Raw genomic sequence first — 16,266 nt, forward strand, 5'->3', positions numbered from 1 at the left:
TACCATATGAAACATATGCCATATATAAGTCTGTGTTGGCCTATGCTTGTTATTGATTGACTGGTTGACTGATAATATTTTTGAAATAAACAGCAAACCAAGACACAGATGCGAATGCTTCCCATAAGACAAATGCAATGCATTATTGGCCTCTAAATGAGAAATTAACTACTGTCCCTTGTTGATAGGGGGTATATTACTAATTTCTAAATCCATTGCCATTTAACTTAATTACAACTTTAACCACACTAGAAATGTGTCTTATAGATGGTAATTTGGGAGTAATATGCTTACAAAATATATGGGTTAGTAAGGGTATTTTTTATTGAAGATTATGCTAATAGCACCAAATCCTTATATGGTGATAAACTGTAAAGATAAGTTACTTTTTATATAAAGCAAAGCATTCAGTATATGAAATATTCTGGATGTATTGACTGTATGTTTATTTGTTTGTTTTTTTGTTTGTTTTTTCATCAGACTGGTTTACCTGTTTTGGTTGGATTTGTACTTTTTTTTTTGGGGGGGGGGGTGAGTTGATATGTTGGATCACCTGACTTCATCATTTACAACTAATTTCAGAGGATTTTTGGGTCTGGATACTGTCCAACCAGCTGTTGTCACAGGAAGCTGTTGCTTATACATTTAAAATTGTTGCCAGAATTGATAAGGTCTCTGTTAAAGGGAAAGCTATCTCTTGAAGCAACCTGTGTCTACCTGTGGTAGTAATGGTAAAAGAAAATTAGCCAAAACAAAACAAAAGCACACTTTGAAAACAAAAAGTTACAACGCCTTCATTGTGTAGACATAATTGTTTTCACATAAAATAAAAAACAGTGACCTGGTTATTTTTATGTTTGTTGTCCATTATTAATGCTGTAACTAGTGTAAGTGTATTTGTTCTCACAGAGCTTAACTGCCCCCCCCCCAAAAAAAAAAGAAAAAGAAAAGAATGTAGAATTGAGCATTGAAGAAAATGTTTCTCTGAAAAGATTTGACCTTTTGAGAATGAATAAAAAGCTTTGGTATGTTTACTCCAAGGCACTGTCAGTTTGTGCTACACAGAGCCTTTTTATTCCCCAAGATCATCTAGGTATTTGGAAAATCAGAACCATGAAAGGTTGTAGATCAACCTTCCATGTCCTTGCTTTAACCATCTCCCCCCCCCCCCCCTTAAAAAGGGGGAAAACAACAACAGGATTACAACCCCTAAATGTACAAAATCCCAGCATGTGACTGTTAAGTCTTTTTATGAGACACTTGATCTCCTCTTTCTGCAAACATAAACAACACCCTAACAATTGTCCTTTTCATAATTTCTTACACAAATTTGCTACAAACTAATGTTGCTATGATGTGTGAAACTGACCCAGTCTAATACTAAGACTAAATTTGATCACAATTCTGTATCAAGGGAAAAACACACACACACAAACAAACAAACAAACAAAACGAAACAAACCCTGGTATACCCAAGGTATCCCTTTTTTATGCATACCCTGAGAAAGTTTTTAAAGGAAATTGTGCATTGGAGAATATTGAAAGAAAAAGATGAGCTATTGAAAAAATATATATATGATTAGCAAATGTAAAGCAAATTGGATATGATGGATATGACATTGCACAGGCATGAACATTATATTAGGTTAGTCCTGACTTTTGGGTGTGTGTGTGTGTGTGTGTGTGTAATTTTCCTTTGTCCTTCATATTTGTTGCTGTGATGCATCAATTAGTAGTCTTGATTCAAGACAGTTTGTCCATGGGAGGAAAGAAGTCCTCAGCTGGGTCAGCATCGTATCTGTCAAAGTTCGGTCTGTTTTCAGTTCTATTTGAAGCCAACACAGTGACAGCTACAAGGATCATGGATACACCACTTGTACACAGTTGCCAAATGTGGTCTGGGCAAATGTCCAAAAACCACAGCGAAGACCCAAGTCCATCTCCCATTGGCCTTAGGCGTACTGACAAGACCCCAGCAACATGTGACCTTACCTCAGAATACCGCAGCAGCAGCAGTAACTAAGTCTACGCAGGATACATTCAATCAGCTATGTTTAAAAAGATGTATGTAGGCCTATGTGGTCACATTCGAAATGTCACGTAATCGTCAAGGTGCCAAAGCCAAACACTAATCATACCACAGCTCAGTACTGATACAATGTATTTCTTTGGAGTTGGAACGTTGTCTGCATGTGTATCAGCTGTAACACAGAACAAGCTGTAGGATTGTCATGGAGTCCCCAGGGAGATGTGGACGAGCCTCATGTCTGATTGCATTGAATGTGTGTCAAACAAAACATTTATAACGCAGATAAAAGTTTCCAATCTTGCAGAAAGGCAGGAGTCTCGAGTCGCCAAAAAGCGATGTAAGGACGACGTCAGCATGAGTGCTGTAAATTTGTGGGAGCACTCCATCGGAGAGTAAAGATAGCCTAGAGGAAAAACAGAAAGAGATGAGGAGGAAGGGAAATGAGAGAGTGAATGAGTTACTCCTTCAGTATATAGTAAGATACGAAAAGAATGTTGCAATATCTTTTGAGGAGTTGGTCTGGTGCACTCAAAACATTTCACTTGTACCCCACTTGTCCAGTGTGAAGATGCAGATATGCAGGGAAAGGTCTGCAGTCTGTAAATCAACTTATGCTCAGCTGCATGGGGACATGCCTCGTTTACACATACCTGTGCAACACAAGCATAGTTCCTTGTTATCAAAATGTATTTTGAAATACAATTGGGTTAAGTTTCTCTGAAACACAGCAGTAGATTATCATTTCTCTTTCAGATTTATGTGCACTTCCCTAGAAAGAAGAACATATGTGCAGCAGAGTCTGCAGACCAAGTACCATCAAGGCAGATTGGTTTATCTTTTGAGTGTGATTTGGGTTTTGAGTGAAAACCACTATGCACCCTTTGCTGACCACTGTCTTTCCTTGTGTCTTACCCCTCCAGGAATGAGACCACTGCACTATGCTGCCTGGCAGGGAAAAGTGGAACCAGTGAGGCTGCTACTACAGGCAGGATCAGACCCAAACCAGCCATCCCTGGACTGCGAGACCCCGCTCCATCTGGCATCCCAGTATGGCAGCTACGCCGTGGTAAGTCTCCCGGAGACGGCTCCAGAATTAAGACAGACGTGTTTTGCTGTGGAGCTGTGTAGTACAGTTGTAGCATTATCCCAAGCTCTGTCATAATACCCACCCCCACCCCCAAAACATAGATGATTATTCATACGCTAGTGGAAAGACCTGGCTCTTAGGTTAAGCTATCGCTGTCACGAATAATCCTTCGTGTAGCATTTTGCCAAAGTGTACAACTGTCAGCTGTGATATACGAAGCTACTTCAGTGCTCTGACAGAAGATTCCTCCGGCAAGAGAGAGAGGTATAGCATATGTCACTTTCATAAGAAGTACGTACACACAGGCGAAGAATAAAGGGGGATGGACATGGCATATTGATACTCTTTCACAATGCTAAGTGACCCCTTTAACCCGGTCAGGATGAGTCCCATGTATACTCAGGTAAGTGTCTATGGGAAATGCATGTTGTAGCAACATCAGCCTGTCCTCAACAGCTTACAACTTGCATGGGAGCTCTGATCCAATGCTGAGTCAAGGAACATCCCAAGAATAACAGAATGTAGGTGATCCTGTGGATTGCATGTGCCAAAAATCATAAGTCACAAATCGGGTTCACTCATTTCATCATGCAATACAAGATGCGCTGATCATGACCAAACCCACTGTCAGTCTAAAAGGTCATGGTTCATTGGGGGGGGGGGGGGGGGGGGGGGTAGGAGGAGGTGGGTGTTGTGACTCTCTGAACCTCTCACAGACACACTCATCAGCTTGGGTTGAAGGACTGCGATCATCCGCTCTGACAGGTTGTCAAACTCGTTAATTGCTCACGGCACGTTTCAGATGAGGGATGGATTCAGATGGATGTTGTCTGTCAGTCGCTCCCCGGCAGTGATCCTCTCTAAACTCTTGCTCATCAAGCAGTGGGATTTGGGCGATAAAAGCGAAAAAGAAAAATGAAGCACACAACATGATTTATTTTGCTGTCTGCGAAATCAGCCAAGTTGTCAGTGGTGATGCCAAAAGTGTATGGGGATGCCAAAAGTGTATGGGGATGCGATGGTGGGAGATGGGGAGCACCTTGTGAAATGGCAAAGGAATCCCACATTTTTCTGACATTTTTACGAGAGATGTGGTGAGCTGTGTTTCGTATTTTTTCAAATATTTTTGTTTTTATTCAAACAAATCCGAAAGATTACAGTATTTACAACAGATTTACATTGAAAAATAATTAAGAGCAAATTAAAATATTTATAATAGATTGGGAAAACCAAAAAGAAAAAAAAGTGGCAAATTTGCGTTCAAGTTGAATGTGTAGGTGCACATTAACATTGGACTAAAACAATTTTCTTCAGACCAAGACAATTTTTTTTTTGCTTTTGCTTCTTTTTTATGCAAAGTTCCAGCTAAATTTGCATTGATACCAGTTAACGCAATAACCTCAAATATGAGATGATCACCGCGTCTTCATCGTGCCAAGAGAGATTCATTTCATCCAGTGTTAACTTGGGATTTGGGCGAGAATCGGTCACCAGTGGAATAGATGGGAATTTCCCTTGTTTATTGCTTCTAAGGTTTCCCTTTTTCCTCGTACCTCACTCAAAATAGGATCAAAATCATGATTTCTTTTTAGTTTAATGCCCTAAAGGCTGCTAGAGGCATTTGTTGAATTTTCGTAACTGTTGCCATGCTTGCTAGCTGTTAAATTCTCTCCATTTCACGACATGTTCTTTTTTTTTCAGCAACCTTGGGAAATGCAAAATGCAACAGAATTTTCAGCAAGCCACAAAAGAATTGCTTTGAGTGCAACGTTGAGTTACTCTCTGCTTTTCATAGAATCGCTTGACTAACAATAAATGCAAAGGTTGTGCCAGTGTGACAAATGTATTAGTGTCCTGCTCTTGGGACGAATCTTGTACTAAGTTTTAGAGTACTGTCAAGCTTCACAATTTCTGCTAGTGGGCTATAAGTATTGGAAAGCTACCTGTTGGTACCAAAGGGAGAAGAAAATTCTCCACATTAGTACCATTGTCAAAACAATCTACGAAGAAATGTCTTTCTCAGCCTGGAACTTAGACTAAAGTAAAGTTTCTGGCAGTGCAGTGTTTTGAGTGTGCTGAAAATAGTAAGGTGTGGGCCTTACCTCCTCATCCTCCTCCATAAGCAGGGTCAGGGATGGAGTCAGGGGCAACTGATGGGGCAGACAGAACTGACAGACATCTGTATGGAGTGCCTAGAACTTTTCTTAAAGAAGATCCAGCTGTTCAAAGACTTGTTTTTCCCCTCTGGTGGTTGGCAATATTTCACCTTCTCCCTTCTTGGCAGCAAATATGATCGGGAACCGAGAACCAAAATGTGAATGCTATATTCAGTGATGTTCCTAGTTTTAGCCATCGTGCCATCACTGTTGTCAGATTGCCACAACTCTAGTGATAAACTCTTCCAACAATGCCACACACCCACTAACGACAATAACTTTTACCCCAATGCAGAACTTTATTATTTGTTACAGCAGCAGCATCATCATCATCATCATCATCATCATCATCATCATCATCATCATCATCATCATCATCATCATCATCATCATCATCATCTATTGTACCATCATGACCACAACTACAGGTGTACTGAGTGCAACCATAGCAACTGCCTTCATCACCGTTGCTACTGCCACCACTACCACTACCGCCACTGCCCCAACCCTATCACTACCCACTACTCATGTTGTGGCCACAAACCGTTATCATATGTCACCGCTAGCACTACTACAACAATCACCATCATTACAAGTGTCAACATCAACACCACTATCATTATCATTAACATCTATCACTAACTTACATGATCACCACTAAATATCTAATGATTAATGAGTTCCATTATTATCCGCAATCCAAAACATTCTGTCAGTCAACTCTGAACACTTTCTGAACCATGAACTTGAAAGGCGATTACCAGTGGCCATGTTACCCACTTTCTTGCCTCATAACCCAGAAGCGTAAATTGAAAATGCATTAGCTCAATTACAAGAAACAGAGCCAGTGGGTTGAATTGGGCCTCTGAGGGGTAGTCAAGGTTGATTGCAAGCTGAGATTTTTTTTTTTTTTTTTATACCTGTGTTAAGTAAGAGCAAATCATTCAAGGTATGTGGCCATTACCTCACAGTTTACATGTTTGTTCATTAAGAGATTAAATATCAGTTTTATAGGAGCATAAAGATATTGGTTAAGAAGCAGGGCAAATCATCATTGAAGTCAGTGATGGCCAAAAGCCAACAGATCAATTAATGAAATTCCAAATATGAAACTCTGCATCTTTCAGATTTAGAGCTTGGAAATTGAAGGCCGAAATTTGCATCAGTCTTTAAAGCTGCTCTTGAGATCTCCTTGATCGGTCTCCGAGATTATGTTTGACATCCCCCTTGAATATGATACTTTGGAAAATGAACAGGACAGGAAATATTGTGGAAGTCCAGCCCAGTATGTCGCTTTTTCGGCCGCTCCAGCTCGGATGGGCGGAAGACAATCCCCTACTGGTATCCTGTTGGGCGTGCAGAATCGGAGTAACAGGTGGATTTTGACAGCTATTGAAACTCCTCTGGACCCGGCAAAGGAGACCTGAGGATGTGGCTCAATGGGAATAAAATATCTGTTCCATCCCATGCCCGATTGACCTCAATTCTAGTCGGTGGCATTACAGACGATTTGTCTATTTTTCTTCTTTTCAAAAAGTGTTCCCCCCCTTCATTTATGCCCACAATTGCACAGCGGGATAGAATTTGCAGACAGACATGGCAAAACAGGGGCGCTGCTTCTTGACGGTGTCAGTCTCAGTGGTACTGGAGGCACAGGCATGAAGCTAGGTACACGACGACGACTCTACATGATGAGCTCCATCTAATGGTGTTTTCATAGGGATTCCTTCACCCCCTCCCCCCCCCCCCCCCCCTCCCCCAATGAGATGTGTCGAGAAGATTGTGGATTTATGAAATATCTCCATGTCTGATTTGGGGATATCCTACTTGTTCTGTTGTTGTTTTTGGTGTTGTTGTTGTTGTTTGTCCTCTCACTTTGCAACGTCTAGCAGTTTGGCACTTACAGATAATACTTTTGCTCTGAGCTTCCCAGTAAGAGGGTGTTTGCTGATTCAAGGGCTTAGTCGTCCACTTCGTTCTCCCTGCCCAAGGGCAATGTTTTTTGAGGAAAAAAAATACTGAAGAAAACACAGATCATGTGACGAGGACATATTTTTTTTAAAAGACCAAGTGTTCAGGTTTAAAGGAAAGAAAAAAAAAAGATTATTGAAGGTTTCCTTGTCACCATAACCTGTGGCTTTTTTGAGATAAACCTGGGACAATTGAAGCAAAGAATGTTTACACATTGTTGTGTTTTTGTCAATCTGTTATATTTCTTTCTTTTTCATGTAGACAATATACAAATTGATTTATTACAAGATACTACAAGATACTATTCAATATAAGATAATCTATTACACATGCACACAACACACACACAAACACACACATACACACACATACACACACAATACACACAGACATATGCAAACTATTAAAGGGAATGGGGATTTAGTTATTGCTTTGTTTTTGTATCTTTTTACTCAGAATATTGTGCTGTAATGTGGGCTTTGCAAATGAAATAGTATCCAGGCAAAAGAAAAAAATATATATATATTGGACAATTTTTGCTACCAAAGTGGGATTTGATTTTGTCACATTCCGTCCCATCGATTTTGCTCCGGAGTCATATTATGGTGATGGATGATGCCATATTTGATCATGGTAGCAGACTCTGATGATTTTACGGTTGGAAGATGGGGAAAAAAATGACATATATTTGTTGGAGTTTGAGAGGAATGTTAACGATAGCTGTTGAAGTGATATGAAGCAAAAGGTCAGGGGTATCGTTTTCATGCGAGCAACTATCTCCCTGGATCTGTCTAATGTTTATCTTAGTCTCAATTTTCCAGTCCCCGTCCACTGAGAAAGATACCTCTGGGAATGAAAACTCGATCCAGTCAGTCTCTAGTGGGGGCAGGAGTACGAGAACCCTTTCAGATTTGGCAGAGAACTCATTTATGGACGTGTTTAACCCAGCTTGTAGGCCTACACGTATTGAGAGTGCTTAATCTGAAACATCATTTTGATAGATGGATCTAGAATTGTGTTTGAAATCAAGCATTCTTGCCGTGTGAATGCAAAGTGGAATCGCAAAGGGTGATTCGAATCTTAATTCCAATCGTTTTTGAGATGACGGTCCAGAAGCGTTTTCCAGTCACGTTTCGCCAGAATTCAGACTGTGTGAATGTAATTGAACTCCAATCATATTTGGGGGCAGATATTACGGTGTCCTTACAACGACTTTTGCAGAAAGACCCGTTTTCCTAACATGCTCCACTGCAGTCAAAGCGCACGCTACTTACGGCTCAAGAGCGATTGATGGGAACTTGGCAAGAAGCCAACCTCCCCTCCTTGCTCTGAAATTCAAAACGGCAGAATCCGCGAAGCCTTCCTCGGGTCATGTGAATGAATAATGATTCGATTCGTAATCGCAATCATGTTTGTAATTCAGCATTCAAACTAAGGACTGTCAGTGCATGTGAAAGCAAGGAATGAACCCTTTCAGATTTTGTGGAGAACTCATTTGTGGATCTGATTCAGAAACATGATTTGTGGTACAATTTGTAATACAGTAACTTTCCCCAAGCCTCAAAACAAACTTGAATCACGTCCCACCCAAACATATTTTGTCCGATGATATTACCTCCAATTGTGGTCTAGAGGCGTTTTCCCTGTGGAGTTTCACTTGAATCTGTTTCTGCATGATTTATGTAATCTGAATGATTTGACCTCTCAAATGCAATTGGGGGGGGGGGGGGAGGGGAGCTGAGCTTGACCTTGTATTCACTTCCTTAGAAGATGTGACAGTCATCCCAGTTCCCCCCCCCCCCCCCCTGAAAAAAAAAATGATGTGCTTTTGTGGAGGACAAACTTTTTTTCTAAATCACTTTTAAATGTTTTGCCAGTTCCATTCAATGATGAGCTTCATTTATGGGTGTTATGCTCCGAATACAGAGATTGATCTTGGCTTCAGAACAGGGCCTTGTAAACTAATGTGCCACTAGTGCAGGGCAGTTTTCAATTTACTGCCGGTCAAGTAAAATGCAAGAGCACTTGACCTGGTATTTTGGCTATGTTAAACCCCCAAATGCCTGTTAGGGTCAGTTTTAAAGAGAAACCAGTCCACAACCAGTATCTTGTCATCCTGACCGTATACAGGGCTGCACACTAACCCCTTTTATCTACTGGTCTGATCTGTCTGTCTGACCAGTACAGAGTAGATACCCAGTTTTTCCAATCTTTTACTGCATTATTCCTGAAAAAGTTACTGGTTCGACAGTGATTTGCACTGGTCCTGGACCGTCGGACCAGTGCCAGTGTGCAGCGTTGCCATAGAGGACTTTGAACATCCAAGTAGAAGGTGTGTGCCGAAAATGAGTCTCTTTCCATCGTGAATGTTCTCATTGCCAAACAAATTTCACAATATGATATCACAAGAATAGCAGTTCATTTTGCAAGTCCTGACAGTGTTTTGGTTGGCTTTTGGTACAGTTGCACCAAAAAAAAAAAAAAAAAAATCATGATTTTTCCCTGTCAATGTGAACAGCTGCTTTATAATGTCATCTGACCTTCCCTTGATATTGTTTCCTTTCTTCGCTGAGGCTCTTCAGCTGCCAGCAAAATTTCTGTAGATTTTCTTCTTTTTTTTTTTAATAGATATAACCCGTACTTTGTTTGATCAACGATTTGATAGCTGATATAAGGCAGACAGGAAGTGAGCAATGTAGGATTAGGTGCATTATTTCCGATTTGGACCAGAAAATGACAAACAACAGCTAAAAAATCATGAGTGACATTGATAGCTTGCCAGACACTTAACAAAAAAAAAATAAATTCCGTTATTTTTCTGTTGATATAGTATCCTGTCAGATTTTTAGCTCACCTGAGCCAAAGGCTCAAGTGAGCTATTGCGATCGCCCTTCGTCCGGCGTCCGTCGTGCGTCGTGCGTCGTGCGTCGTCCGTCGTCCGTCGTCCGTCGTCCGTCGTCCGTCGTGCGTCGTCCGTCGTGCGTCGTGCGTAAACTTTTTACATTTTCATCTTCTTCTTGAAAACCCCATGACCGATTTTCATCAAACTTGGCAGGTAGCATCCCTAGGGGGTTAGGAACTCAATTTGTTAAAATGGGCACCATGCCCCACCCAGGGGGCCCCCAGGGGGGCCCAAACCCCCCAAAATTAAGGAATCTGTAAAAATCTTCTTCTCTAGAACCAGAAGTGATAGAGCTAAGTTAATACTATGAGTTAGTACATTGATGACTGTAGTTTCAAGTTTGTTCATGGCAGAATCAGGGGTGCCCCCCTTGGGACCCAGGGGGGGGGGGGTGGGGAAGGGTTCTAATGGGGCCTAAATTGTACATTTTCATCTTCTTCTTGAGAACTCCATGACCCATTTTCACCAAACTTGGCAGGTAGCATCCCTAGGGGGTTAGGAACTCCATTTGTTAAAATGGGCACCATGACCCACCCAGGGGGCCCCCAGGGGGCCCAAACCCCCCAAAATTAAGGAATCCGCAAAAATCTTCTTCTCTAGAACCAGAAGTGATAGAGCTAGGTTAATACTATGAGTTAGCACATTGATGACTGTAGTTTCAAGTTTGTTCATGGCAGAATCAGGGGTGCCCCCCTTGGGACCCAGGGGGGGGGGGGGTGAGGAGGGGTCCTAATGGGACCTAAATTGTACATTTTTATCTTCTTCTTGAGAACCCCATGACCCATTTTCACCAAACTTGGCAGGTAGCATCCCTAGGGGGTTAGGATCTCATTTTGTTAAAATGGGCACCATGCCCCACCCAGGGGGCCCCCAGGGGGCCCAAACCCCCCAAATGAAGGAATCTTTAAAAATCTTCTCTAGAATCAGAAGTTATAGAGCTGAGATAATACTATGAGTGAGTACATTAATGACTGTAGTTTCAAGTTTGTTCATAGGAGATCCAGGGGTGCCCCTCTTGGGGGTAGGGGGGGGGGGGGTGGTTGGAAGGGTCCAAATGGGGGCCTGAATTGTACATTTTCATCTTCTTCCTGAAAACCTCATGATGGATTTTTGTCAAACTTGGCAGGTAGCATCCCTAGGTGGTCAGGATCTCAATTTATCAAACTGGGCACCATGCCCCACCCAGAGGGCCCCAGGGGGCCCCAATTCCCCCAAATTAAGGAATCTTGAAAAAATTGGGCCCTTATTGTACATTTTCATCTTCCACTTGAGAATGCCTCGTCAAATTTTGGTAGAGCTGTGAATAATTTAGATTAGTGACTGCGTGAAAGGTGAACTTGCGATACTCAGGTGAGCGCTAGACCCGCGGGTCTCTTGTTTTATGATGCACAGTGCCTGGGTGAGAGGAAGCAATTGTTGTTCTGCACCTATCACGTAGCACATGTATCCCTTATCTGTCCGTTACCTGTCCAACTGTGGTGATTCATTCATAGGGAAGAATTCTTTACATTATCAGAGCACAACTTTGACATTTATTCCTATCTCTCAAATAATATCCCCTGGCCTGAAAAGTTCTGAATGTCTGATGAAAAATGATGTGTATACAAAAACATGAACCACACACATCAGCTATCTATGCGTGTGTGTGTGTGAGCATCACCTGAAGAGCATTTGATATGATAAGGCAGCGACTACTGCCCAAAAGTCCTAAATCATTAAAATCAAATGGTAAACTGTATACAATATTTACATGAGAAGCCCACTTACAAGCAATTTTCAAACAGAAATTATGTAAAAGCATTGAAAAAAATAGTGAAGAGAAAAGTTTGAAGTAAATTGAATTGAATTGACTGTTCAATCACAGTATTACCCTGTAAGTAGAATATTTAGCATCATAGTGACCATAAACTATGGTACCAGATGTTTGCCTTTTCCATTCATATTTATGCAATATCATTTAACTGATAAGTGGTGACCAAATGAAATTAGCAATTGTGCTCACTGTGTTTTGCAAGCCTGATGAACCAGGGAAGAATGTTGTTGCATTTCATCTTAACCAGCTGTTTCCACATTCTCTCCCAGTCAGAAGTATGCTGGTAATTCTCGGCAGATGTCAGAGCGTTCAGCCTGTCACATCGATGCAGAGAGGCAAGCTAACATCCACATTACATGACATAGCGGAGTGTAATTTTCATTGGTAGCAGAACAACTGTATGCCCCCCCCCCCTCTACCATCACCACTACCACTTCTACTTTTGCAGAAGTACATTCTGAAACTTTGAGGTAGAGAGAGTATTCCTCGTGATATATTATCCACATGTGCAACGGAGAAGCCTGTGCAGACTGCCTTTCAAGGTATACTCATATAGCACATCCTGGATGCGAATGCTGCTCTTACGGCTTTCTTCCCCTGCTCTTACGGCTTTCTTCCGCTGCTCCTCCTCTTCCGAATCTCCTACTCCGAGTGTGGATACCCTCTTTGCAAATTAGAGTTTTGGGTAGGCCGGTCTTATGAAGAGAAATGCCGATATACTGTACTGCACAAGGTTCTTGTCATTAAAGCAGCACATTAGTAAACGTGTGGATAATATTGTTTCATTCACATGAGTTGTCATTTCCAAATCAACTTCATCTCTGTGTGTAATTAAGATATCTTCTTCTTCTTCTCCTTCTTTTTTTCTTTTTTTTTTTTTTTGGTTTATTCTGCTTTCTTTATTCCCAAAGATATTCCAGATGAGGCTGGGGAAAAAATAAAATTCAGACTCAAACGTAGTCCCTTTGGCTCTACAGATTTTAAGCAGAAGATGTTGCCGTGGCAATGAGGAGAAATCTTTTTTAGCTAATTGGTCATTGATGAGATTGTCACAAGCAAGCAGTTTACATTTTCATTTGAAGTCTTTGAGTGCAAAAGGGACAACAAATGTCTTCATTTATCTAGATAAGGTTTGTATGCCATTTGCCACTTACATGCTACATGTCATTCATCCACAGAAGAAATAATGCTGGGAATGGACTTCAAAGTTGTTGCTGTGTTGAAGTTTGATATTGTGATTGGTGTCTCTTTTTTTTGAAGCAAGGGATATATACCACACCAGCGGTAGTATCGGAGAGGAAGAATTTATCCCCATAATCACGAACAAATTTGTAAAGAATCTCATTAATCCATTTGTCCAAAAATGACTCAGTTGAAACCAGGGACAATTTGTATTCCCTTCCGGTGCCGTGTACGATTTCTGCTACGAGAAGATACATCCCAGGTTGGAGGTGATCAGTGTGTGGATAGATGTAATGATGAAGCCAGCAAGTGCAGAGTAAATATGCAGCAGTGCCTACTACCATACTCACGTGACAGCGCAAGGTAATGTTCGGCCCAGTCCGTGCAGAAAGCTTGTCACGCCAAAAGAGAGAAAGAAAGGATGAAAAAAATAAAATAGAGAAGGAAATGGAAGTGACAAAACATGGAACAACTTACTTGTGCCACTAGTGGAAATAAAAACAGGAAAATTGCCCCTGCCCAAAAATACAATAAATTTGCTGTGTCAACCTTACCACTGTAGCCAGTTGTATGAAGGAAAACAGTCCTAATGGAATTACCCAGCATATGGGATTGGATTTTGGGAAATGTGTGTCAAACTGATTCCAGGTATAGAGCAAATGTGTGTCGGATGTGTTCTTAGTTATATGTAGCTGACACCTGCACTCAATATTTTTTTTTTTACCGGCAAACGCAAACATTCACATGTGGGACTGCAGGGGCTGAGTAACCCTAGAAAGGTGCTACAAAAAGGGAGAGAGAGAAAGAGAGAAAGGAAAGTAAAACTTGTACACTGTACGAGGTGTTTAACTTGCACGTGTTAGTATGAGAAAGAGAGAGAGAGCAAACATCATCTTGGATGTATTTTGGTTTTTGGTGGTTTTTTTTTTTTCCTTTTTCTTCCTGGCACATTGAATCTTTGTGTTGCGTTAGGCCTGTGAAGAAAGGTCAGATGTAAACATGACTCCAGGAAACTGGAGAAAAACATCAAAAAACTTTAATTTTCATTGTGTATGTGTGTGTGTGCTAGAAGATATAGTTTTTTTTTTTACAGAATACTGCTAATCGCCTAAAAATCCCCATAAAACCCCATGGAAAGATTTTGTCAGTGAAATTACAGTTCTGTCATAGCAAATGTTCTCATTTAGCTTAAAATATTTGTGGATTACTTTACTTGCTTTTAAATACACTTGACCTAAATGCTAATAATAATAATGATAAAGATTGTCCCAAATTTAGAAATATTGAGGTTATGCCATGCTAAACTAGGTTGATTTTCATCATTGATTTCAAACAGTGTCAAATCAGTTGTGTTTCATATAGTAGGTCAGTTAATAGTGCCATCATGATAAAGTCTCTCTTCAAAATTTGGAAGAGTTTTACAGCCTCGTGAAAGACCTATTTGCATTTCAGCTCTTTAGCTGGTATTGTGCAACTGCCCTTAAACATAAGATCATAAAGCATTAATTTAAACAAAACATTTGATGCGCCATCTCTGTATAGATTAATATCGTGATATTTTACCTGAAGAAGAAATAATTCTTCCTAACTCATTTCTGTCTTTGTTGCCAGGTGGAGACTCTCCTGCAATACGACGCCAACCCGACGGCAAAGAACAAGCAGGGCAAGACTCCCCTGGACCTGGCGGCGGAGTTCGGCAAGAGCGGTGTGGCGGGCCTCTTCCTGAACGGCCGCTACTGCAACACGCTGATCGCCAGCAGCTCGCACACGGGCGTCACCATGCACACGCCACTCCACCTCGCCGCCAAGAACGGGCATAGCGACGTCATCAGGTATATTTCAATAGAAAAAAATAACATCCTTCTGTGTTTTTGACAGGAGCTTTACAGGGTGTAATGGTTACTGTAAATGTCGATATTCTCGCACGATTAATTCTTCATGCTTAGCGGCTCAAAAACATATTCATCGGTTCAGAGACTCCAACTCTACCGTTTTCGACGGGAGATCTCCCGCCGAAAGCCCATTTTTGCAGAATCTCCCGTTCTCCCGCTGATGATTTGATTTCTCCCGCCCTGGCTGTGTGTCTCCCGGGGGAAAGGATTTCTTACTTATTGCTATCGTATGTTGAAAAAAATTAGCCTTAGATAGCACCAGAGAACATGTAGAACCTAGGAACTTCGCGCTTCGCACACATCAACTTGGACTCTCCCGTTTGCTTGGGGTTTCGGGTGGGAGAATCTCCAGATCAGAAGGTGCTTGGGGTTGGAGTCTCTGTGGGTTTTTTAATTCACGCTGCACAATTGTCAACCCATTCAACATATGCAGAGAAATATGTGAAGATATTTCAGCAGGTTTTTAGAACTCGCATCAGCCAAAAGTAGCTCGAAATATGCAAAAATCAATATACCACCAAAATTTTCACATTTACAGTAATAGCCTGTAAAAAGATGCTGCAAAGGGTGATGTAATTTGATGAAACGAAGAAACAAGGGGAAAAAATAGCCAAGTACAAGATAAATTAATGGTCATTTTAAGCTATTCAGATTATTTCACTTTGTACAAGAAGTTTTACATTCTGATAATCCAGATTTAAACTTTGCAATAGGGTCTGCAAATCAGACCACAAGTTTTTCCTCTCATGTTATGTTTTTTGTTTTTAAATTGATATTTTGTGTGAATCTATATGATTGAGCAAACAAAGAGTTCATGTGAGTTTTTTTGTAAAGCACTTTCCAACCTCCATTCGGGGCACAATTTGCAGAAGAATCCACCATTTAGCAATGGACAATTCACCATCAAACCCTCATTCCTGAGTATTTATACATTTTCTGTACAATATCGGTTTTATGTCTGGTATGGCATCGCGTTTCGAGTGGAGCATAGAAATTGTACCCCCCCTTTTTTTTTACATGAACACCGTGGGATCTGCAATAGTCATTGGCATATTTGATGTTGGGACTCAAATGATGATGGCTCGTCATCCAGGCACAAGTTGCAATCTCATTCAAGGTCATTGCAATATCTGCTCCCAAGAGAAATTCAGTGTTTACATCTTGCAGCAACTGAAAGATGCAAAAAGCACTCAGAGAATATCATAAGAAATGTAAAAAAATTGTCACATTTGGC

At 41.0% G+C, this 16,266-nt stretch overlaps 1 protein-coding gene across 1 annotated transcript in view; it reads left to right on the top strand.

Moving 5' to 3' along the window:
* Positions 1 to 2,890: 2,890 nt before the first annotated feature.
* The window catches only part of LOC139715477 (uncharacterized), an 80,522-nt gene continuing 67,146 nt past the window's right edge, over positions 2,891 to 16,266 (top strand). The window contains exons 1-2 of the mRNA XM_071627050.1: positions 2,891 to 3,095; positions 14,752 to 14,972. Of these exons, the coding sequence (XP_071483151.1) occupies positions 2,952 to 3,095; positions 14,752 to 14,972 (365 nt within the window). The 5' untranslated portion in view covers positions 2,891 to 2,951. The remainder of the gene's footprint in view (positions 3,096 to 14,751; positions 14,973 to 16,266) is intronic.

Source organism: Diadema antillarum, unplaced genomic scaffold, assembly GCF_040938485.1.
Source record: "Diadema antillarum isolate AM-2024a unplaced genomic scaffold, OU_Dant_1.0 scf00000049, whole genome shotgun sequence".
In the NCBI taxonomy this organism is placed as follows: Eukaryota; Metazoa; Echinodermata; class Echinoidea; order Diadematoida; family Diadematidae; genus Diadema; species Diadema antillarum.